At 35.6% G+C, this 23,718-nt stretch overlaps 3 protein-coding genes across 3 annotated transcripts; all 3 read right to left on the bottom strand.

Annotated features, from left to right (window-relative positions):
* Positions 1-324: 324 nt before the first annotated feature.
* Positions 325-2,807, bottom strand: LOC135437410 (UPAR/Ly6 domain-containing protein bero-like). Its single transcript, XM_064695333.1, has 3 exons — positions 2,642-2,807; positions 2,403-2,579; positions 325-693 (listed from the first exon to the last, which is right to left on the bottom strand). Exons 1-3 carry the CDS (start codon positions 2,700-2,702, stop codon positions 485-487), a joined length of 447 nt encoding a protein of 148 aa, XP_064551403.1. The 5' UTR covers positions 2,703-2,807; the 3' UTR covers positions 325-484.
* Positions 2,808-7,298: 4,491 nt separating this feature from the next.
* Positions 7,299-9,318, bottom strand: LOC135437409 (UPAR/Ly6 domain-containing protein bero). Its single transcript, XM_064695332.1, has 3 exons — positions 9,157-9,318; positions 8,884-9,060; positions 7,299-7,675 (listed from the first exon to the last, which is right to left on the bottom strand). Exons 1-3 carry the CDS (start codon positions 9,215-9,217, stop codon positions 7,467-7,469), a joined length of 447 nt encoding a protein of 148 aa, XP_064551402.1. The 5' UTR covers positions 9,218-9,318; the 3' UTR covers positions 7,299-7,466.
* Positions 9,319-12,197: 2,879 nt separating this feature from the next.
* On the bottom strand, positions 12,198-18,764 carry twit (target of wit). Its single transcript, XM_064695306.1, has 3 exons — positions 18,471-18,764; positions 12,914-13,114; positions 12,198-12,859 (listed from the first exon to the last, which is right to left on the bottom strand). The coding sequence occupies exons 1-3, from the start codon at positions 18,535-18,537 to the stop codon at positions 12,645-12,647; spliced, it is 483 nt and encodes a 160-aa protein (XP_064551376.1). The 5' UTR covers positions 18,538-18,764; the 3' UTR covers positions 12,198-12,644.
* Between the last annotated feature and the right edge of the window lie 4,954 nt (positions 18,765-23,718).

Raw genomic sequence — 23,718 nt, 5'->3', positions numbered from 1 at the left:
AATTAGTAATTGGCTGCGCTATAGAAAAAGGCTATTTAATTGTCAGATTAATCGCTTAAACATGTTTATTTTAACATGTACAATTTTAACAAATGAGAACACGCAAATAATAGTATATTATATGACTTACAAGAATAATCAATCTAGAGGATTTTTAAATATGGGTAAAACTTTATAACATTTATAATTCGGCCTGAAAACTCGGATTCCCGCTGAAACAATATATATAAATATCTGTAAATTGATATATGTTTAAGAACTTTCGTTTGTTAACAAAACTAATTAAAAAAAAAATATAAAACCAAAAGAACTAAACAAATGTAATTCGGTTTAAAAGCTGTTTTAATCCACTTAAAAAAACGTTTCTTTTTTGATTTTACTTAAAATTTCAATAATGATGTACAAAATTTTGGTAATACATAAGACACATGTTGAATTTTCCAATTTGCGATTTAGGATTGGAAGCTGAAGACTCCAGTTAAATTTAGGCCAACAAGCGGGCAACGCCGAAGAACAGCAGAATAGCTCCGGCAATGGGGGCGAGGGAGGCGGAGCCGTTGCACTCGTCCTTGTTGCACACTTCGCAGCTGAGCTGCTTGAGGAAGGGCATGGAGGGATCCCCCTGGCAGCCGACCTGTGTGTTGCTGATGTCACCGAAGTAGCAGCTGCGCACGACCTGCGGATGGCCGGGCACTGAAACGGCGGCGAAATTCGTATTGTTAATTAGTTGGGTGCAATATTTGAAGAAATTCTCATTGTCAGGTAATTGCTAATTTTGGATGCACTGCGTCGTCATTTGTTGCATATTTTTCATACTGAAGCTAACAATTGCTAATCAGAGGCGTTGACATTGCCAGGTTGAGGGGCCCTGTGAGTTTTGCGGCTTTGTTGCTGATTGTTTTCAAGGTCTGTCATTGTTTCCACGTCGATTAACTGTTATTCGAATTCTATTTACATTTTTTTCTGGTAGCTTTCCACAGGCAGAACTAATTTTCTCAATTGGCGAATCTGCCTACATAATGCGCAGTTTCCATAGAACTCTAATGACTGTAAACCTACTCACATACGATACTAAAAAACAGCTACATTCAAAATAGCTGTGACTAATTCGTGGATGACTACCTGACAGCCAGCTTGATTGCCGGCGAGGCACGCTCCGCGCCTCTCAAATGTTGATGGATGCTTTGCTGTTTTCTACACTCATAAAAAAGTTAAAAGTTTAGATTATTAACAGTTACAATTGAATACGAAAACAAATTTCATATAAATTATTTACTTAGACTTAGTATTCGATACGACATCAAGGCTGGCTAAAAATACTTTCCTGTAATAATTAAAATTTTTACATATATGTACACTCTAGCTGCTGAAATTTACATTGGGCTTTGTACTTTTGTACGAAAATAGTTTTGTTCAATTCAAGCATTTTTTCTATTGATGAATTTTCTAGAGAAAATGTTCTAGGTGCGCAAAAGTTGTATGGTTTCTAAAAGTTGTATGACACAGATATATATTGAGAACAAATTAGTTTGATTATGGATCTTTGTTTATTAATTTCAAGTATTCATCTTTGTGCTTACAAAAAAAGCAGAAAAAAACGCGAAAATTAAAAAATGTTTCCCATTAGTAATAATAATTCTGATGTCATTTTCAGCAACACTTCCTAGCCTTCAACTAATACATCTACGATGACTCCAATTACACTCACTGCAGATCAACAATGAATTGTATATGAGAAAATGTAATTTTAAAATAAATTGCAAATGAAATTAGATCAACACTTAAAGGCTTCTGTCAACTAAATCCATTAAATGAATAATGAATAATAAAACTCAATATATGTACTTTTCGCTGGAGAACAGCCCAGAGCTCGTCAAATAACATCTAACAGCTTTACAAGCCAAGCACGAATGCGGTAATTGCCTTAAAATGCAAAACAATAAGCTCAGTTCAACGGTTCGAATAACACGATCCCCACATCTGTTCCCATATTTAAAAAAAAGTGATTTGGCATAATTAAATAAATATACATATATGCATACTAATTAACAGAAACCTTATGGAATGCTGTCTTATAAGACATTAGATCACTTTTATAAAAATATGAAACAAATATCTTTTTTAATGGAAAGCAATGCGAAATTTTTGCTGCTCGTTTTTAAAAAATACGAAATTCGTTGTCTGATATATAATTAAAGTATTTTCTCATTGCGCATACGCCTAGTTGGTTAATTGTACGCCCAAATGACGGACGCCGACGTCGACGCCGACGCCTACGCCCAGCTCAAGCAGTACGATTAAAACTAATCAAGCTAATTGAATGTACAACAACTTGACGCTTATGACATCATGTTAGATGCGTGCGGCGGAGTAGCTAGTTGGGCATTTAGCAGAAAACTTACCGCCATCGATGGTCTTCTTCATGCAGCCGGTGGCATTGCGGACGGGTAAGAAGGTCTGCAGGAAACGCGGCGGGGCAATGCGGGCACAGTCCAAGAGCAGGCTGTCATCAGCCTCAAACTTCTCGCCACACTTGGGACTGCTGACAGATTCGCACTGATAGCACTTGATGGCATAGCCTGCAAAGGGAATTTACTGTGCTGGGTGCTGCTTTACTCTTCACACAGACTCTTAGACATACCCGTGCAGGCCAGGGCGGCCAGAATGGCCACGGCCAGAACGCGCCCCACTTTGGAAACCATTTTGTAGCACTTTGTAGCGAAATGAAATAAATAAGCTGTAAGGAAACGAACTGAATTATATAGATCTGAACGGCGCGGCGACAGTTGAGCGTCTGATTTGTACAAATTTCAAAACTTAGCCAAACAGACGCGCACTCACACTCAAACTGGCACTCAAACTGACACTCAGTACTCCCAGTACTCATACTGACACTCACGCTCATACACATTTTCGAGTGAGTCTTGTTTCATTTGCGTGTTTTTCTTTGCACTTGGGCAATTTTGTATTCAATTTTGAGTTTAGAATTTTTGGCTTGACACACAAACATCTAAGCATATGACCGCAATTTGTTTATGTCTGTATATATGCACGATATATAAGTATATTACGATTTAGAGAACTTGTTTTCGGTGATGTCAGACGTATTTTGTCTTATTTATTTACTTTTTCCTTTGGACACGATAAAAAGACAAGCAGACACGCAATATCATTGCTTTTTTATTTTTTTGAGCATAAGTATTAAGTCTGATTTATGTCATGTTGCCTATGCATCATTATGCGGCATCTCATTTGTATGCAACCCATTCAGCATTTCACGCCCATAGTACAAACGGGTTTTGTTTTCATTTTCTAAACTTTTGTTGAGGGCATTATCACTGTAACTCAATGGAGCGAGAGCATTACCTAACCCAATCTATCGATACATACATATAAATGCTTAACATAATTCTAAGCTTACTTTATTAAATTGAAGACAATTGAATAAAGTCAGCAACTGAAAATTATGTTCTCTATTTAAGGGGGAGATAATTCAGTTTTATTTAACTATGCACGACTGGGTAGGTAATTTAATTTAAGAAAATAGGGAATTGGTATTCTTTTTTTTTTTTTAATTACCTGGCTGGAATATAGATGGTTGGCTTGGTAGAATTTGTTCCGGCTTGGAATGCGATATGTATGTTATATTTTGTATGGAGAATCTCATTTTTGTAATTCCTTTAAGGGTATTTCAACTTCGGCGCACAGTTTGAGTATTTTTTTCCGATATTTGACTGGTGCTTTTATTTGATACTGCGTAGTTAACAGGAGAAAACTGACTATAAGCTATTTGTTGTTTTCTGCAGGATTCGTAGCTCGTCAGCATTAATATTGGTAAACATTCAAATCCACTTGGAGTGCGTAAACATAGTTTATCAAGAGAGCTGTTTGTTGTAAACAAGGTGGGCAAGCCTCTCTTGCAATTGTCGCAGCTGATATAAAATGCTTGTTGTTGATCTAGCGAAAGAATTTGTTTAAAGCCACAGCTAAAAAACCTGTATAAATCAAATAAAAAAGCAAAATTATTCATAATGCTTGGCAATTCAACATAACTCAAGGAACAAAAACAATTTAATTTTGTATTGCCGTCATTATTTTTGTATGACTAAACGTGAATGAAATTCTAAATGAAATGCTTTAAGAAATACACTTTTGATCCCAGATATAAAATAATGTCGTTGTTATGGGAAAGCTTCGTTAGATAAATCGTCAAATAAGAAATATAGCATGTCTGCAAATGTATCAAGCCTTCGGCTTCACAAAGATCGCCCTGTTTTTATACTCTGAACCCTTTGGAAAACAGGCAGAAGGAAGCATCCGACTCCATAGAGTATACATATTTTTGATCATGAAATAATGAAATAAATAAATAAATCAAATCAGGAAATATTTGTAAAAGTCTATGTAGCTGCTCAAATGCCACACCACATTTATGAAAAACCATTTAAAAATCTCTTAATATTTAATGAACATATTTTAGGTCATCAAAATCCGTTGCATTTGTTATTGGTGCAAACTTCACTACTCAATTCCTCGACGATGGGAAACGAGACGTTCTTGTCGCAGCCAATCTGAGTGTCAGTGCATTGCCAGCAACTAAAAGTGAAAATGGAGGTATGATATCTGAAAGAAACCTAAACGTTTTTTTTAAAAAAAAAAGATACTTGCAATCAATTCTAAAATAATTATAATATATAAAAAAAAAACGTTGTGATAAGTTTGTTTATTTTTGTGGGATTTTTCTGTTGTTTTGTTATGTTATGAATCTCCATATGTTATTTTATTAAGTGAAAGTGCCATTTCAAATTAAATCTCAATTTAATTGAATTGAATTAATGAAACGAATATTTCCAATAACAATCACAACATTATTCCCTAATAGATGCCACTGATTAATGATTATTTTAATATGTGCCTGATTTCAGAACTTACCGCTCTTGACTTTAATCTTCATACAGCCGGTTGGGCGGCACATTTGAAAGAATCACGTAAATATATATTTGCATTCAGTTAACAAAGACTCATCCTCCTCAATCTTCAGGGCGCATTTGGGTGTAGAAATCGAATCGCATTCGTAGCACTTGATGGCATAGCTTCAAATTATCACAAGAGTTTAATAGTTTCAACAGGTTTTTCTTTCTCGGATTCGTTTCGGAAAACATAAAATCATAAAATACACACCCGAATAGGCCAGACTAATCAGAACGGCCACGGCCAAACTGCATTTTACGGCGGACACCATTTTACTTGATGTTACTTGATTTGATATTTTTACCTGAGATACTCAAAACTCTCAATCTGTTCTGTGAAGTTCTGCTGCACGTCTAACAAGCTCACGATTTTGTTCCCGGCTCAGACCTTTTCAAAACAGCATTATCAGTAAGCTATGAAATGTGTAACGCGATAGGCAGGGAGCGTCACCTAAACCTATCATTCAATTCGCACTTAAAAATGTGTATCATAATTTCAAGCTAATTACATTAAATTAAATTCTATGGAATATTACTGTTGTCGATTAATAATTATCATGAAAATTGTAATCTATTTACAAAGCAAATGCTTAAGTTTTATTGAACTACTGGCAGTTATTTTCCGGCCTTGCCCGTTGCAAGTTTTAGGCTTAACATTTAAGATCTACTTTTTTCAGACAGTTCCCCCCGTTAGAAATTCAAATCTGCTCGGGACCACTTTATCATACATAGCTGTCATAGGGACGATCGGTCGGAAAGTAGGGTCTGGTATGGAAACCAAACTCAGGATGTATTAGTTTCACTTTGATTCACATATACATGCAAAACCTTATATACATCGGGCTACTATCGGACTAGATCGGTCAAAAAGAAGATATTTTCATCAAGCTCAGCATTCATGAGATGTCAATTCTCACATATCTGCAAAAGGGACATGTCTACAAGGGTATTAAATCTCTGGCGTGTCGAATATAACCGTATTATCACGTTTCTTGTTAATTTGAATACGCTAAAAGAGAAGTCCTACAATAATTATTCTCTATTTGTCTATTGTAATCACTTTATTAGTGTGTTTGTTCATTAACGCAAATTGTATTTTCACTTAGGACGCTCAGAATTTCTTTAAGTGGTTTTTCTCAAGCAGCTGCTTAATTTTGTCTTCATTACTTACATGATTTTCTACGCTTCCTCAATTGGTTAATTTTTTCAAATTATTCCAAATGAGTTTGGGTCAATTGAGAGGCAGCAGCTGCTGGGAGGAAGTTGCCTCGACTCACACGAGTCTCAGTTGCAGTTTATTGACATTTTCGATGCGCTGCGCATTGTAAACCGTGCTTAACACTTTTTCAAACTCGACTACGACTCGGCCTGCACATTGAAATTTAACTCAATTAAACATAATTAATAATGCAGACACACACACGCACGTTCACACATTTACATACCCAGACCCATACCCACACCCGCACGCATATGAGGGCGTTTGGGTTGGGGAGTTCAACGAATCGCATGACCTTTTCTCAGTTTAATTGTTCCACTTTTGGGCCACTTACGAACATTTGTTTTGTTGTTGCTCAGACTAATTTGAATTTCCAGGTGTTGGGCTTGGGCGTTATTTGCAATTGTAAATGAGTCATGAATGAATGAATGTACTTAGTTATTACACATACCCAAAAGTCGTCACATTCAATTGCAAAAGCCCAGTTTTTGTTTTTTTTTTCGTCCAATTGGGTTATTGTATTGGAAGTCTTCGACATCTTATCTTTAGATACATTTATTTATATTTAGTATAATAAGTTTAGTTCCGACGATCAACTCACGCATCTCGAAAATAGAAAATTATTAAAATTATAACTTATAGCAAGAGAATATAAGAGAATAGATATAGAAAGACAAAGATGGGAAGAACGGACAGACTGAATAATAGAAAATATTCTCTTAAAAGTTTAGAATATTTGTGTTTTCGTTTCTTTTAATACATACAAACCCTTCCTTTATATTGAGATCTCTCTTAATGTTATAAATAAATATATTATATATTTTTCTTTGTTTATTTTCATTTGGCTTTGTTAACACGTCTAAATATTTTCAATGATAATTGTATAGCAAATAAATATCTATATAATTTTTTGTTTGTTGAGCTAACTATTAGAAGCATACCTTTACCAAATTAGATTAAATTAATATTCTAAAATAATATTAAAGACGATTTTGAAATATTTCAGAAAACTATTCCCAATTCTAATCGTTATGCTACCTTATTTTGCATTCTTTTTTATTTTTTGATGAGAAATCACACTGAAAAGTTGAAGAAAACGTTCAATATAATTGTTTAAGTGATCCATAAATATTTTATTGCTTGCAATTGCAAATGGGATAGGCACAAATTTAAACGAGATTATTTTACAACTATGGGGCATAATCAAAATTGCAGTTGATACAGAAAAATACTTAAATACAACCAAAAGTTAAGAACTAATGCCAAATACTAGAGATCTAGGCCAACAAGCGGGCCACGCCGAAGAACAGCAGGATGCCTCCAGCAATGGGGGCGAGGGAGGCGGAGCCGTTGCACTCGTCCTTGGTGCACACATCACAGCCCAACTGCTTGACGAAGGGCAACGAGGGATCCGACTGGCACCCAGTCTGGATGTTGGATACGTCGCCAAAGTAACAACTACGCACGATCTGCGGGTGGCCGATAACTAAAAGTGACAATGAATATAAGAAATGTGAGAAATAACTTTCACGTTTTGTTTAAACATCAAAATTAACACACAAAAAAACAGTTGTTTATTTACAATGAATGCATTGTTTTCCAGCTGCTCGTAACAATGCAAGTTGTTTGTGCAATCTTCTACTCTGCCAATTAATATGAAAATTTACTACGCTCCCTGACGCATTTTTCAGTCAACCGACAATTACTTGAGTCAACAGATTTCTTATTTGCGTTTGGGCCCTTTGTGCCGGTCTGGATAATTTTTGCGGTTGAGTTGGTTAACAATACGCTTTGACGATATCAGCATGCCGCTTATTATGGTAATCAATTCTACAAACAATTATGAATCTTAAAGAAAAACAAACCTTTCGACATAAAATTTAAAATAATCGTTTGTTATTTCTATTAGCTTTTATCGCAGTTTAAAAAACATATACATTTTTTTAATAATTGGAAGCAAACGATATGTAAGATATGTATCTCATTATGTTGTTTTATTAAATAAAAGCAACAGAAAAATATTCATGTCTAACAACCTTTATACTTTCTCTCTATATTTAATACTGACTTTTATTTCCAAATGTTAATCCTATAAAAATTTAATATATATAATTAATTTAACTAATTTTGAAATGTCTAAAAGAATTCGTAAGCCATTATTTAAAAGAGGGACAATGAATAAATATGCTAATTTGCTTCATTCAGAAAAATCAACAAAGCTTTATGTAAATTTCATTGATATGTAGAATTCCCAAGTTTTCTCTTTTAAAGTAAATAAGAAAAACGAAAAATTCCTCCAAGAAAATATGGAAAATAGAAAAACTTTGGCAATTTGAATTCAATTGAAACGGAATATTACAATATTTTTAATATCCAAATTTCACGCTCATTCCCACCAACAATCACGTCATTATTAATTCTACACGCTCTCTGACACTAATCTCAAAATTATACGAAATTACACGAAACCAGAAAACGCGACAATGGCCAGAAATACGCACCAAATTCAACAACAGCGCAAAACACAGCCCGAACAAAACACGACAACACGACAACCAAAAAAAAAAAAAACTATTCATGTACATAAAATGACATCATAATCATCGTAGCATAATACGAGTCCCATTGCTCGCATGAGAGCCGCCTCTAATGGATGCCACAGATTGGCGAATCTGTTAATATGTTAGAACTTACCGCTCTCGAGGGTCTTCTTCATGCAGCCGGTCGCGTTGCGTAGTGGGAAGAAGTTCTGCAGATAGCGCGGTGGACCGATTCTGGCGCAATCCATTAACAGAGTCTCATCCTCCTCAAACTTGAGGCCGCATTTGGGTGTTGTAAGCGACTCGCATTGGTAGCACTTGATGGCATAGGCTGGAAGTTAGCATCAGAGTTTATTAGTTCAAACAGGTTTTTCTTTCTCAAATGCGTTTCGGAAATCACAAAATCATAAAATCATAAAATACACACCCGAACAGGCCAGACTAATCATAACGGCCACGGCCAAACTGCATTTCACGGCGGATACCATTTTACTTGTTGTTACTTGATTTGATATTTTTACCGGAGCTACTCTACAACTCTCAACCTATGCTGACAATGTCTGCTGCACGTCTGACAAGCTCACGATTCTGTTGCCCCGTTCAGACGTCTGGCCAACCCATCAGCCTCACTCGCAGTCACCATCCCCCATTCTCATATCACTCAGTTCTCTAAGCGCAACAGCGACTGCGCTGCTCACTCTGAGAGTTGAGACTTGAGTGGAAAACACTGTGAGGGCAAAATAATATGTCGAACCGGTTTTCAGACATTTGTTTTGCTTTTCGTCTATGTTTTGAATCAGTTTTGTAAAAAAAACTATACCAAACGTTATAGTCTTTTTATAAACTGATTATCTTATGCTTAGTTTTTTGAGCGTAACGGCGACTGAACTGTCCACTTTAAGTTTAGTTTTGAGTGAAAAATATCTAATGTGTCAGCAATAAACAAGTTAATGTCATAAAATGTTCTTCTGAGTAATTCTTGAACCAGTTCTACATCACTTGTTTACTTTTTGGTATGTGTTTTGAAATAACAATTTCGTAGTCAAGCTTTTCAATAGGTTGCTTATGCACTGAGAGAAAAACTTTAACAAATAATGAATACCAAGAAATAATAAACACTGTTAATATTTTTGTTTGTTTTGAAATGTATATATATATATATATTAGTGAGCTTCTCAGCCACATTAACACTAAGATCGCCAGAGTGTCATGCAGATATTTATTCACAGTATTTCAACAGTTTTTCTTACTTTTTATACCATTAGCATGCAGCTGTGCACTCAGAGATGTGTAACTTATGTTATTTAGAAAAACAACTGATCATTTAAATCGCATATCCGACTATAAAAGTATCTATTGTATTTTAAGCAGATGCTATAACGATTGTCTGTAGAATGAATCACTTTAGTTCTTGATTCGCTAGCACATAATTGTCAATTTATTATTTGTTTTTCATTTTTTAAGAGAGGCACAAAAGATCTTTTTATACCCTGATCCCAATCAAAATGGATAAAAAGGGTATAATAGTTTTGTTGAAATTTATGTAACTGGCAGAATAAAGTTTTCGTTCGATCTAGAAATGTTCGTCTGTTCTCAGAACCTACAATTTATATAGGTAACTTACCAAATTGCCAAGCAATTCATGAAATTGATATCAAAATTCAGCTTTTTGTGAAAGTCGATTAGGTTTAATTGTAACTTCTGGAATAGTATACATAGATCAAGGATCTTTCATTTGTTATTCATTACGTTTGAAGTAACAGGGTATATCCTAGTCGGGCACTCCCTAGAGAGACTACTTGTTTATTTGCAAGAGTTAAAATTGTCGATGAGTAGGTAAAACACTCAACAATTTTGTAATGCCACCCAAAAGTATGCATCATTATTTTTCGAAAACATTTTTCTTTCATGTTCCCTTATTACGCACGATCCGGAGCTGATAGGGCACAATCTCTTTTGCAAATGTTCTGCCAGTATAGATTTACACAGATTTAATTAGATTTAAGCAGCGGGACAGAGCCAAAGGCACAGTGGGTAGCAATGGCCTCATAGCTTCAGAACCGGAGGACAGAAAATGAGGCAAAGCCGCAGGATAAATGTGAAATGAGGTCAGCAAAGAACTCATAGAATATTCACTTATCGTCTAATTGGATTAGCCTTGCTCTTAGTGGCTTTACCAATCAATGCTCTGACATCGGATACGCTTGGCTTAGATTAAAGCCGGTTCCGGTTCCTATTCCGATATGCATTGTATATGTATGTTTACATTTTGAGTTTGATTGGTCGCTTCGGCTCTCCTCATATTGGGTGTGGCATGTGTGTAATGCGAATAAAAATTTAAATATATAAATATTTTAAATGGGTCGCAAGTTGCTCAGGAAGGAATAATTGATAATATACGGATTTCAGTTTCTTTCCATAAGTTCTTATTAATACACTTTGATAATTAAAGTCTAGTATAAAAACACAAGTGGAAACGAGTTTAAAAATCAACTTACAATATCGATCAAAATAAATATTTCTTTGGGTTTGATTAGAAAGGATATCTAAATTTCGATGTCTGACAATATTTTGTTGATAAATCCAAGTTCTTAACACATGAGCGCATTTTTCAACGAATCAGCAGTTCAAACCACGGGGTGCAATTTTCCATTTGCATAGATTCAATAAGATAATGTCAACACAGATTTATAGACTCCGATGGCAGGTGTCAAACAGGCTGCGATTGAGAACAGCGATTAAAAGGGCACAGAAATGACAGGCAGGACGAAGGATATGCGTGAAATGAGGTCGAAGTGAGTCACTTGTAAGTTATGTAGGTTGCCTAATTGGATTAATAGTGGCTTCGATTAAGTGAGCTAAGCTAAATTACTTTTAGATATATAGTAGAGCCCGAGTTAGTCAATTGAATCGCAAGTTCAGGCAGATTATTCTAAAAGAAAAACAAGAATATGCGATATTTTAACAGATAGTGTTTGCCCCAGTAACAAATCAGTCTTCGTAATCAAAAGAGCCTAGGATCAACTTTAAATACAGAGACGTGACCAATACTTAACTGGAATTTTATATAAAAACGAATTAATCAGAAATAGAAAAAGGTGCAATTAACAAAAAATTCGATCAACTTTAGTATAGATGTGATTCAAACGGGAGTCTATAATTTCTGCCTGCAACTGTGATTGGAATAACAAGGATTATCTGAAAGAGTCAAAAAGGGGAATATTAGGTAAGGGCAAAGATAAACTCCTGCCTGGTAAGCCTGTTCCATATATCTAACATAATTATTGACTTATGTATGCAGATTTTATAAGAGGCATCAAAATATGATATTGTTTTAAAAATCTGGCAGAGCACAGCATTTGGAGCCTGGCCATATGTTACATATAGAGTCTGCCCATAGGTACGCTCCATAAGATTTTGCCTATTTATGCTATAAGTTGTCCCATAATAAATATAACATCCAACAACTGTTACATAGATCATAAACTTTATTCGGGTTGTGTTTTTTTCTGTTTATCTAACTGTGATAAATACATTAGAGAATGCTTGCGGTGTTTGACTTGTACATTTAAAGTTTGTTTTATAATTTTATTATTATTATTTATGGGGTATATGTTTTGTAGAGCGTGGCTTGTTGTGGTTGTAGTTAATACTCCTGTGAAGCTAAGCTAGTATTTATTTGTTTATCCAGTTTTATTTAAAATTATTTAGGCAAATTATGAAATCCATTAGAAAATAGTTCTATAAATAATAAATTAAAATACAGGCTTAACATAAAAGGACTACAGAGGAATAATACACCTAAAACTAAACTAAGTAAATAATTAAAGTTAATCAGCAAACGGCTTAGCATTTGGGGCTAAACAAAATATCACGTTCCAACTAAAATAGAGATACGATTGAAGCAACTGCCGCTCAGTTGGCCAACTGATTTCCCAAGGCCAGAGCGGGCAGCAAAATGGCGGCCAAGATGGCGGCAAGGCGTGTGGAGCCATTGCAGCGATCTGAGAGGCAATCCTCACAGAATATTCGCCGCACATTCTTCTCCGGAGTGGTCACGTTGCACAGCTCCACGGGATCCGACTTGTTGGTGTAGTAGCAGAATCGTTTGGTTATGATCTTGCCATTATCTAAAGTAAACAAAACTGTAAGTAGGGGCTTGGTAGTCGGCTTGATTTACTTACACTCCTCCACAGTTTTGCGGCAAACGGGACGCTCGTGATCCGAGTTGATGCTGCTGTTGCAGCTGCGCAGCAGATTTATATTGCGCTCCTTGATCAGATCCGTCGGTATGTTATCCTCCTGAAAGGTCACATCGCAAAAGTCCTCCGCTCCAATGGTGTCCGAGCTGCAGTGCCAGCACTGCAAATGCTGATGTTCATGTGCTGTAAAGATGGCCAAATAAATGATTTGATTAGCTTGTTTACTACACGACCTTTACGGCCTGGCCTCAATTTGGCTGGGTCTCTAATAGCTGGCGTAAAACTATTCTTACATTTTGCCCATTCAAGAGCAAACCCGTATTGTGTATCCAACGCTTGTAGCTGTTGACATCATCAGTCTTTGTGCCAAAAACAAACCCAACTAACTTTATGTGTCGCCACCCCCAAATTCTGGTCCAACCCTCGTTGAATATCCGTTCGGCAGCCGCAGCAGACTGTGAATTGTGCGTAGCGAGTCGAAGCGGCGCCTTCATTGAATTTTTATTACGTATACACAACTAAATGCCATTTGAGAGTAAGTGAAATTTATTATTGCACCCGCAATATGAACGACTCTGTTTCGTGGCTGAGAGAGAGCCAAGATTTTTATGAGATTTTTATGCGTCCATGAAGCACTAAAAACTGTTGACTCGCAAAATTTGTTATCAACTTTTTAAATGTAGAGCTTGACCAAAAACGTGTTCGGGCTTTAGAGTATTGCATGATGAGTCAGAGGTGTGAGAGTATAAAGTACACTGTCGAGGAAATCACCCATTATATATAATTGATTACCACAATTCCATTTTCAACATGCTCTCAAGTAATCTAAAACGTGTGTTTATATAAAATGTCTGTTAAAAATTTGTTTAATATATATTAATAATATCTTTTAATGTCTTAAAAATTATTTAGTTTTTGGAGAAATAAAAAAGTTAATATTTTTGTTTCGATAACTTGTTTTTATTTTGTGTTTTTATGCAAAAAGAAAAAAACATAAACAGACAGTTGGATTGGAAGAGAATTCCATTTTTGTAATGAAAAAAGTAAACTTATTAAAGTAGATAAAACTATTAAAAATATAATATTGTTGAGAACACATTCAACTTTTTCTTTGAGTGTAAGTTTTCATGAGCACTACTCAATACTACTTTGCCTCTTTCTCTCATAATTCTCTCATCACTTTTTTCCCCACTCGCTGATTGATTTGCCTATCACACTGTGATTTTTTGTTGTTGTTTTATCAAGCGCTTTGTTTATTTATGTTTTCTATATAATTTGTTTTTAAATTAAATTCAATTTTTGGTAAACATTGACAGAGGAAGCATTGGCACAGCACAAGAAGAGTGAGCGTATTTTTGGAAGTGATTCGCATAAAATTAATATTTAATTAGATTGTTTGCCGTCTGGGGGTGGGGGTGAGCATGGAAAATGACGTGCCCTGGAACCACCTGCTGGTCAAAACAAACATGCAAATTCATTTTTCTCAACTTAGGTATGCGTGATTAGCTGTTGGCTCTGACAGACCCGAAGATCAAGATGGTTCGTTTGGCTTTTGTGTGCCTTCAAGGTTTTAGCATGTCCACAGCAAGGTGGTCAGCAAAAATGTTGCAGGCGGGCAGTTTGTAAGGACAAAACTTTCCTTACATGTTGGGTTATTTTCTTTTTTAAAAGTCAACTTGCCGTAAATCTAAATCAAACATGCAATGTTGTTGTTAGTTGTCCGCCAATGTTGGGACCTTGACACGCGTCATGGCAGCTACCGGACCCAGTTCTCGAGCTGGGTGTCAAATATTGACGCCGACAAAATTTGCATTTAATTTTGAAAATGTGAGTGTATTAAATTACATTATTATGAATTTGCTGGCACCTTAAACGTCAGTCGAGCGAGTCCTTCAGCTGTCAGCGCTCAAGACAACATTGACGCGTGCTGTATTGTAGTTATTAGTTGTTGTTCTTATTGTTGTTGTTGTTGTTGTTATTATTGTTCATTTATGCAGCCCCTAACGCCCACGTTCAAGTCAACGTCTGCATTTTAAAACCTTGTCGGTTCTAGTTCTCAGGCTTCCTCTAAACTGACGTGCAATTGCGGGTAATTTGCCAGCGCCCTAGTCGAAGAAGTCTCTAGATGGACTAACTAGTGCCGTTTTTATACTCGACGTAATTGATTGTTTGTACGGTACACATAGGGGCCAAGTCAAGGTCGCGTGCTAGCTACTTTCTTATCGAACTGACGCACAGCCTGTTATTTAAGCTGTGCCTATACCCTGTACCCAGCGAAGTGATGTAAGAAGCGTATCAAGAGGTTTTTTTAAGAAATAGAAACAGGATGGCAAAAAAAAGCCATTTAGAATCGTACATGTATTTGCGATAGCTGAAGTGATATGTGGCTGCTTTTAAATTAAAATTGATTGCAACCTCAAGTCTGGCTAGTATTACCCATTTTTACCAAAAATATTCATCAGCAGTTATCGAAGTCTAATTTTTCATGTAATGCATTGTAAGCGAGTGCAAAGTAGAAGGGACACGGGATTAGCATTTGGCTATACAACCCCATTTGTCACCAGCCAGGAGTGAGGGGAACCTGTTCAACCTTTTTTATCAAAGTAATAGGAAAATATAAACGCATTCAGTAAATATTCTAGTTCTAGAAATACCCAATGTAGATTTATTTGTTGGCGTGTGATAAATTCTATATATACCCGATATACATATTTTTTCTAAAGATAACTCGTTTAGACTAGAACTAAACCATTTAAAGCATCCACATCGTGAACGTGTTATAGGGTATTTCCGTGTCGGCCAATCTATTTCTTTGATCTGAGCTATTGAAAGTGGAAGCCTTGCAATTGAAGTCTACAGGAAGTTGCTTTCTCTCTATATGCAAATGTTGTATCTCGAGGGTGGGCATTTGCAACCCCTAAATCAAAAATTGCAACAATATACAGCAAAAGGCTTTCGCACATCCGCACTTAGCTCGCACCACCGAAAAATAAGAAAATAAACTCAAGCATAGTGAAAAACAACAAGCAAAGTGTATTCATGGCATAATTTGATACGCATCGGAAGTTTGTTGTCGCCTGCAATTAAGTGAACCCCCAGACCACATGTCAGCTGGTGAGGGGGGTTAGTTGATGGCGGGGGGTGGTCTAGTATCCTGTGAAGCGTGCTCAATCTGCGCATCCTGTTTGTCAGCTCATTTTGAACGAAAACAAGCCGAGCAACGCCTGTCGCATTATCAGTTATCTACAAATTACGCAATTTATGCCAAGCAATTCGAACCAAACTTGAACCCCCACCACACACAGATACACACACAAACACACACACACACAGTCGAGGTCTGTGACATAGTTTCCACGCATCCAGCTAGGTGGGGGTAGAAATCTGTGCTGGATACGCGAGTACAGTTGAGATGAGTTTTGGCTAGGCCGGCGCTGCTGGAAACTGGAGCAGACGCCGTTCTGGCGCCAGTTTGACATGCGCAGTGCTCCAAGCAGATGCGCAGTGGGGTCCTGATTGAATGCAAGCCAATTAGATAATTGCAGGACCCTCACAGACACAGCAGCCCATGCCATGACAATTGGGAAAGCAACAGGAATTAATTCCATATTCAATCTGACTGAATTATGAGTAATTATAATTAGTAGTTCACTTCAGCAGTCAATTAATGCATATTAAGAGCAAATTTAATTAAGTTGCATTGCTGCATTAATCAACGATTTTTATGGCCAAATGCAAATGCATTCTACGCTATGTGTGTGTGCGTGTGTCTGTGTGTGAAACAAAGCAAATAGCTTGCAAATATTTAAGATAAATAAACAACAAGCAATTCCAAAATACACAAATGCATTCAGATTTCCTTCCCATGCCAATCATTGAACAGCGTGAAAATCACAAAAATGCCGCCAAATTACGACACATACATATATTTATTTCTTATGAATATATATTTGTGTATGTATCTGTAGAAAAAGTGCGCAAATTTTCTGTACATTGACCCACAAAGTGTTTGCGTGTTGGCAAAAGATTGTAAAAACTCAGCTGTAAATTAGCCAAGCCCTTCAAGAAGCACGACTTGAACTGAGATTTTGTGCAGTCATAAAAGGATAATTAAATATAAAGGTTTCTTAATATCAGAAAAAATAATATATGTTTTTTTTAAGAAAGTTACAGGAAGTAAAGGAGGTTATCAATTATATATATAACATTTTTCTTTTGCCTCCTTGCAGAGGTAAGATCCTATACATCTAAACTTCTTACTCCGTACGCAATCGTAAGCTCTCATATAAATAAGTAATCTTTCACCTCTTTGTAGGGGTTCGATTCGTAAACTTCGTGTTCAGTACGCAAGCGTAAGCCTGAATAGCTTATAATTAACTAAATTTGTTACAATAAATATGTCGGCTTGCGTGTAGGTATATCGCCATACAAATATTCCAAAAAGCAATCGATCAATTTCTATTTGCTTAAACCATTAAATAATCGTAAAAAATAAATTCTATATAATTCGTTTCACTCACGAGTGCCATATCTGACAGTATATACCTCTCTACGCCATATATTTATCCAATCAAATTTGGAATAATTCGATTCATTCGTTTTAGTCTTAAGTATAATGCCAGAGATTTATTCTCCAGACTTTCTGTAATTAATAAACCTTAAAATTTGTGCACATGCGAGCAACTTGTACCACAAACAGCTCTTCAATCTATTCATGTATATATAAATATTCCAAAAAGCAATTTGTTTATGACATATAAAAGCCATAAAACAGAAATACATTTTGGTAATCATCAAGATATTTCCCTAAATGTTGTATACGCAGGTGTGAAAACATTTTTAACAGCTTTCCGCTGAGTTATGAACAATAATTGTTTAATTTTTAACTATATTACTGTATTGTAATAAAATTTCAATTTTCACACATGTAAAACTTTTGAACTGAAATATTTACTAAATTCATGGACATGAAATATTGAATATAAGTAATGAAAGGGCTATCAAAATAAATTTGTTTATGTCATATAGTAGACACCGGAAAAGAAAGAAATCTTAAATTTCGACAATAAATTAAACTGAATGTTTCATACTCAGGTGTTAAAAATTGTAGCATCACCTTTAATCGATTTATGAAAATAAATTGTTTAGTCTCTTACAGTATTCAGCTATGATTTTTATGGCTATTTTTAAGCATGGTACAACTTTTATAAACACCGCAAAAAAAAAACAGAGAAAATCGTAAAAATTTGCCGCAAAATAAAAAGAAACCAACAAATAAAAAATGTATGTAAACAAACTCAAAATCCAAGTGAAACGTTTCATTCATTCGAAAGTGATCGAAAAGCCACACCTGAGACCATTCTCTAGAGAGCGCATAATTTAAAGGCAACCTTGGTGCCCCAGATGTAATTACACGTAAGCACAGGCCCAATTGGAACTCGCACAAGATTAACAACAAATTTTTGTTTTAATGTGTTTATGAATGCACCCAAAAGCGAGCCACGTGCAACGCGCGACGATCGGAACGAGCGGAACTCACCTCTAATATTGTAGGCGCTGGCCAGCAGGCAAAAGCCAGCAATTATGAATTTCATGGGCGCTGACATAGTTAGGAATAGTATTGGATTACTTGGCGCTGGAATGCTAAGGCTACAAATCTCTACAAGGCACGTAGACCGCTGGGCGACACAATGGCGCCGTCTTTCCGGTGAACAAGACGCAGGCAGGACTATCAAATTCCTTGTGTGTGTATCCTTTGTGGGGCCAATGCCAGGAGCTGCCTTTGTTTGATTCGTATGTACTTTGAACTGCGCGCGATGCAAACGGCTGCTCGTCCGAGTAACGACTGTGCGGCCCAGCGAGCCGCAGGCTATGCTGCCACATTGCCACACACTAGACGTCAACGCCGGCGGCAACGCCGACTGCGGCCGCGACGTTGCTCTGGCTGTGTCTCAGACAATGACGACGTTGCTTGGGGATGCCCCATGCTGCTGTCAATCGCCCAGCCTAACAGTTAAGTTAGTTTTGCGCTTGCCGCAAAGAAAAGATTATCAGAGAAATTCAGACAATTATTCAATGTTGTCAATGTTGTTTTAAAACACATATCAGATATAAGCAAAATTATAAATTGAAAATACAAATTGTAAATTAATAAAGATTCTGTGAAATTATGTTCATTTGTTAAACATTTCCCTTACACAAATTAATTGGCAAACTTTTAAACTTTGCGTATTAAATTAGCTGTTACGTTTCCCGTTTTATGGTCACCCCACATGTGGTGTGAAACTTGGCTAAGCCTGAGACAAAAGCTTTTGGCATACATAAACTAGTTTTTTGACAGCTTTGAAACTTATATTTTTTATTTTAAAATGAAATGAATTATTGTAAATTCTTTTGTTGACTTTTTGGAATATCTCGGCCAAATAATGTCCGATTTTCGAATGATATATCATTTATGACTCGTAAGGATCAGTACTATCGATTGGCATCAAAAAAATGAAAATCTAAATTTTGACCCAAATCGACGAAAAGCAAGGGGTTACATCACGTTTTCTCTAAAAATCGGGGTCCGTTCGAAAATCAAAACTTTTTTGATGATTTTTTGGAATATCTCGGGTATATATTGTCAGATTTTGAAATGTTATACCTTTTTGAATTCGTACGGATCTCTACTATCAATTGGCATTCAACCATTTCAAAAATCGATGGGTCGATAAAAGTGGTTGACCAAAAACCGATTCGTTTGTAAAGTCAACCTTGTTTGATGATTTTTTGGAATATCTCGTCCAAATAATGTGCGATTTGGCAATTTTATACCATTTTGGACTCGTAAGGATCACTACTATCGATTGGCATCAAAAAAATGAAAATCTAAATTTTGACCAAAATCGGCAAAATGGCAAGGGGTTACATCACGTTTTTTCTAAAAATCGGGGTCCGTTCGAAAATCAAAACTTTTTTGATGATATTTTTTGAATATCTCGGGTATATATTGTCAGATTTTGAAATGTTATACCTTTTTGAATTCGTACGGATCCCTACTATCAATTGGCATTCAAACATTTCAAGAATCGATGGTTCAAAAAAAGTTGTTGACCAAAAACCGATTCGTTTGTAAAGTCAGCCTTTTTTGATGATTTTTTGGAATATCTCGTCCAAATAATGTGCGATTTGGGAATTTTATACCATTTTGGACTCGTAAGGATCACTACTATCGATTGGCATCAAAAAAATGAAAATCTAAATTTTGGCCAAAATTGGCAAAATGGCAAGGGGTTATATCACGTTTTTTCTAAAAATCGGGGTACGTTCGAAAATCAAAACTTTTTTGATGATGTTTTTTGAATATCTCGGGTACATATTGCCAGATTTTGAAATGTTATACCTTTTTGAATTCGTACGGATCCCTACTATCAACTGGCATTCAAACATTTCAAAAATCGATGGGTTAAAAAAAGTGGTTGACCAAACACCGATTCGTTTGTAAAGTCAGCCTTTTTTGATGATTTTTTGGAATATCTCGTCCAAATAATGTGCGATTTGGGAATTTTATACCATTTTGGAGTCGTAAGGATCACTACTATCGATTGGCATCAAAACAATGAAAATCTAAATTTTGGCCAAAATTGGCAAAATGGCAAGGGGTTATATCACGTTTTTTCTAAAAATCGGGGTACGTTCGAAAATCAAAACTTTTTTGATGATGTTTTTTGAATATCTCGGGTACATATTGCCAGATTTTGAAATGTTATACCTTTTTGAATTCGTACGGATCCCTACTATCAACTGGCATTCAAACATTTCAAGAATCGATTGTTCAAAAAAAGTTGTTGACCAAAAACCGATTCGTTTGTAAAGTCAGCCTTTTTTGATGATTTTTTGGAATATCTCGTCCAAATAATGTGCGATTAGGGAATTTTATACCATTTTGGACTCGTAAGGATCACTACTATCGATTGGCATCAAAAAAATGAAAATCTAATTTTTGACCAAAATCGGCAAAATGGCAAGGGGTTACATCACGTTTTTTCTAAAAATCGGGGTCCGTTCGAAAATCAAAACTTTTTTGATGATGTTTTTTGAATATCTCGGGTATATACTGTCAGATTTTGAAATGTTATACCTTTTTGAATTCGTACGGATCCCTACTATCAATTGGCATTCAAACATTTCAAGAATCGATGGTTCAAAAAAAGTTGTTGACCAAAAACCGATTCGTTTGTAAAGTCAGCCTTTTTTGATGATTTTTTGGAATATCTCGTCCAAATAATGTGCGATTTGGGAATTTTATACCATTTTGGAGTCGTAAGGATCACTACTATCGATTGGCATCAAAAAAATGAAAATCTAAATTTTGGCCAAAATTGGCAAAATGGCAAGGGGTTACATCACGTTTTTTCTAAAAATCGGGGTCCGTTCGAAAATCAAAACTTTTTTGATGATTTTTTGGAATATCTCGGGTATATATTGTCAGATTTTGAAATGTTATACCTTTTTGAATTCGTACGGATCCCTACTATCAATTGGCATTCAAACATTTCAAGAATCGATGGTTCAAAAAAAGTTGTTGACCAAAAACCGATTCGTTTGTAAAGTCAACCTTTTTTGATGATTTTTTGGAATATCTCGTCCAAATAATGTGCGATTTGGGAATTTTATACCATTTTGGAGTCGTAAGGATCACTACTATCGATTGGCATCAAAAAAATGAAAATCTAAATTTTGGCCAAAATTGGCAAAATGGCAAGGGGTTACATCACGTTTTTTCTAAAAATCGGGGTCCGTTCGAAAAGTCAAAACTTTTTTGATGATTTTTTGGAATATCTCGGCCATATAATGTGCAGATTTGGGAATGTTATACCTTTTTGGATTCGTACGGATCACTACTATCGATTGGCATTCAAACATTTCAAAATCGAAATGGTTCAAAATCAAGTTGTTGACCAAAAACTCGGGGTCCGTTCGAAAATCAAATATTTTTTGATGATTTTTGGAATATCTCGGGTATATATTGTCAGATTTTGAAATGTTATACCTTTTTGAATTCGTACGGATCCCTACTATCAATTGGCATTCAAAAAAAGAATCATTTCAAAATTGGCAATTTTTGAGTCAGGAATTTTTGAAAATCTGTCAAATTTGGTTGAAATCTGGCCAAATATGGCAAGGGCGCTGCATTCACGTTTTTTCTAAAAATCGGGGTCCGTTCGAAAATCAAAACTTTTTTGATGATTTTTTGGAATATCTCGGGTATATATTGTCAGATTTTGAAATGTTATACCTTTTTGAATTCGTACGGATCCCTACTATCAATTGGCATTCAAACATTTCAAGAATCGATGGTTCAAAAAAAGTTGTTGACCAAAAACCGATTCGTTTGTAAAGTCAGCCTTTTTTGATGATTTTTTGGAATATCTCGTCCAAATAATGTGCGATTAGGGAATTTTATACCATTTTGGAGTCGTAAGGATCACTACTATCGATTGGCATCAAAAAAATGAAAATCTAAATTTTGGCCAAAATTGGCAAAATGGCAAGGGGTTACATCACGTTTTTTCTAAAAATGGCGTTCGAATCAAACTTTTTGATGAGGATACTCTATCGATTGTCGTCGGTATCAATACGTTGATGCCACGCATACTATCAACTGGCATTCAAACATTTCAAGAATCGATGGTTCAAAAAAAGTTGTTGACCAAAAACCGATTCGTTTGTAAAGTCAGCCTTTTTTGATGATTTTTTGGAATATCTCGTCCAAATAATGTGCGATTAGGGAATTTTATACCATTTTGGAGTCGTAAGGATCACTACTATCGATTGGCATCAAAAAAATGAAAATCTAAATTTTGGCCAAAATTGGCAAAATGGCAAGGGGTTACATCACGTTTTTTCTAAAAATCGGGGTCCGTTCGAAAATCAAAACTTTTTTGATGATTTTTTGGAATATCTCGGGTATATATTGTCAGATTTTGAAATGTTATACCTTTTTGAATTCATACGGATCCCTACTATCAATTGGCATTCAAACATTTCAAGAATCGATGGTTCAAAAAAAGTTGTTGACCAAAAACCGATTCGTTTGTAAAGTCAACCTTTTTTGATGATTTTTTGGAATATCTCGTCCAAATAATGTGCGAATTGGGAATTTTATACCATTTTGGACTCGTAAGGATCACTACTATCGATTGGCATCAAAAAAATGAAAAGCTAAATTTTGGTCAAAATTGGCAAAATGGCAAGGGGTTACATCACGTTTTTTCTAAAAATCGGGGTCCGTTCGAAAATCAGAACTTTTTTTGATGATGTTTTTTGAATATCTCGGGTATATATTGTTAGATTTTGAAATGTTATACCTTTTTGAATTCGTACGGATCCCTACTATCAACTGGCATTCAAACAATTCAAAAATCGATGGGTTAAAAAAAGTTGTTGACCAAAAACCGATTCGTTTGTAAAGTCAACCTTTTTTGATGATTTTTTGGAATATCTCGTCCAAATAATGTGCGATTAGGGCATTTTATACCATTTTGGAGGCGTAAGGATCACTTCTATCGATTGGCATCAAAAAAATGAAAATCTTAATTTTGGCCAAAATTGGCAAAATGGCAAGGGGTTACATCACGTTTTTTCTAAAAATCGGGGTCCGTTCGAAAATCAAAACTTTTTTGATGATTTTTTGGAATATGTCGGGTATATTTTGTAAGATTTTGAAATGTTATACCTTTTTGAATTCGTACGGATCCCTACTATCAACTGGCATTCAACCATTTCAAAAAAATCGATGGGTT

The sequence above is a fragment of the Drosophila montana genome, unplaced genomic scaffold (assembly GCF_035044405.1).
Source record: "Drosophila montana isolate Dmon_TW-CO22-7 unplaced genomic scaffold, ASM3504440v1 contig_3734_1, whole genome shotgun sequence".
NCBI lineage: Eukaryota > Metazoa > Arthropoda > Insecta > Diptera > Drosophilidae > Drosophila > Drosophila montana.
Note: the sequence above shows the minus strand (reverse complement) of the source record. Positions and strands in the feature narration are given on the sequence as shown.

What these genes read in the sequence shown, in the direction of transcription:
- LOC135437410 (XM_064695333.1), bottom strand. Translation starts at nt 2,702, where the DNA reads ATGGTTTCCAAAGTGGGGCGCGTTCTGGCCGTGGCCATTCTGGCCGCC. An exon ending in GGCCGCCCTGGCCTGCACGG is followed by an intron (nt 2,580 to 2,641) that starts GTATGTCTAAGA and finishes TTCCCTTTGCAG; the next exon opens with GCTATGCCATCAAGTGCTAT. An exon ending in GAAGAAGACCATCGATGGCG is followed by an intron (nt 694 to 2,402) that starts GTAAGTTTTCTG and finishes CCGCCGTTTCAG; the next exon opens with TGCCCGGCCATCCGCAGGTC.
- LOC135437409 (XM_064695332.1), bottom strand. Translation starts at nt 9,217, where the DNA reads ATGGTATCCGCCGTGAAATGCAGTTTGGCCGTGGCCGTTATGATTAGT. An exon ending in GATTAGTCTGGCCTGTTCGG is followed by an intron (nt 9,061 to 9,156) that starts GTGTGTATTTTA and finishes GCTAACTTCCAG; the next exon opens with CCTATGCCATCAAGTGCTAC. An exon ending in GAAGAAGACCCTCGAGAGCG is followed by an intron (nt 7,676 to 8,883) that starts GTAAGTTCTAAC and finishes TGTCACTTTTAG; the next exon opens with TTATCGGCCACCCGCAGATC.
- twit (XM_064695306.1), bottom strand. Translation starts at nt 18,537, where the DNA reads ATGTCAGCGCCCATGAAATTCATAATTGCTGGCTTTTGCCTGCTGGCC. An exon ending in CAGCGCCTACAATATTAGAG is followed by an intron (nt 13,115 to 18,470) that starts GTGAGTTCCGCT and finishes CCATCTTTACAG; the next exon opens with CACATGAACATCAGCATTTG. An exon ending in CCGCAAAACTGTGGAGGAGT is followed by an intron (nt 12,860 to 12,913) that starts GTAAGTAAATCA and finishes TGTTTACTTTAG; the next exon opens with ATAATGGCAAGATCATAACC.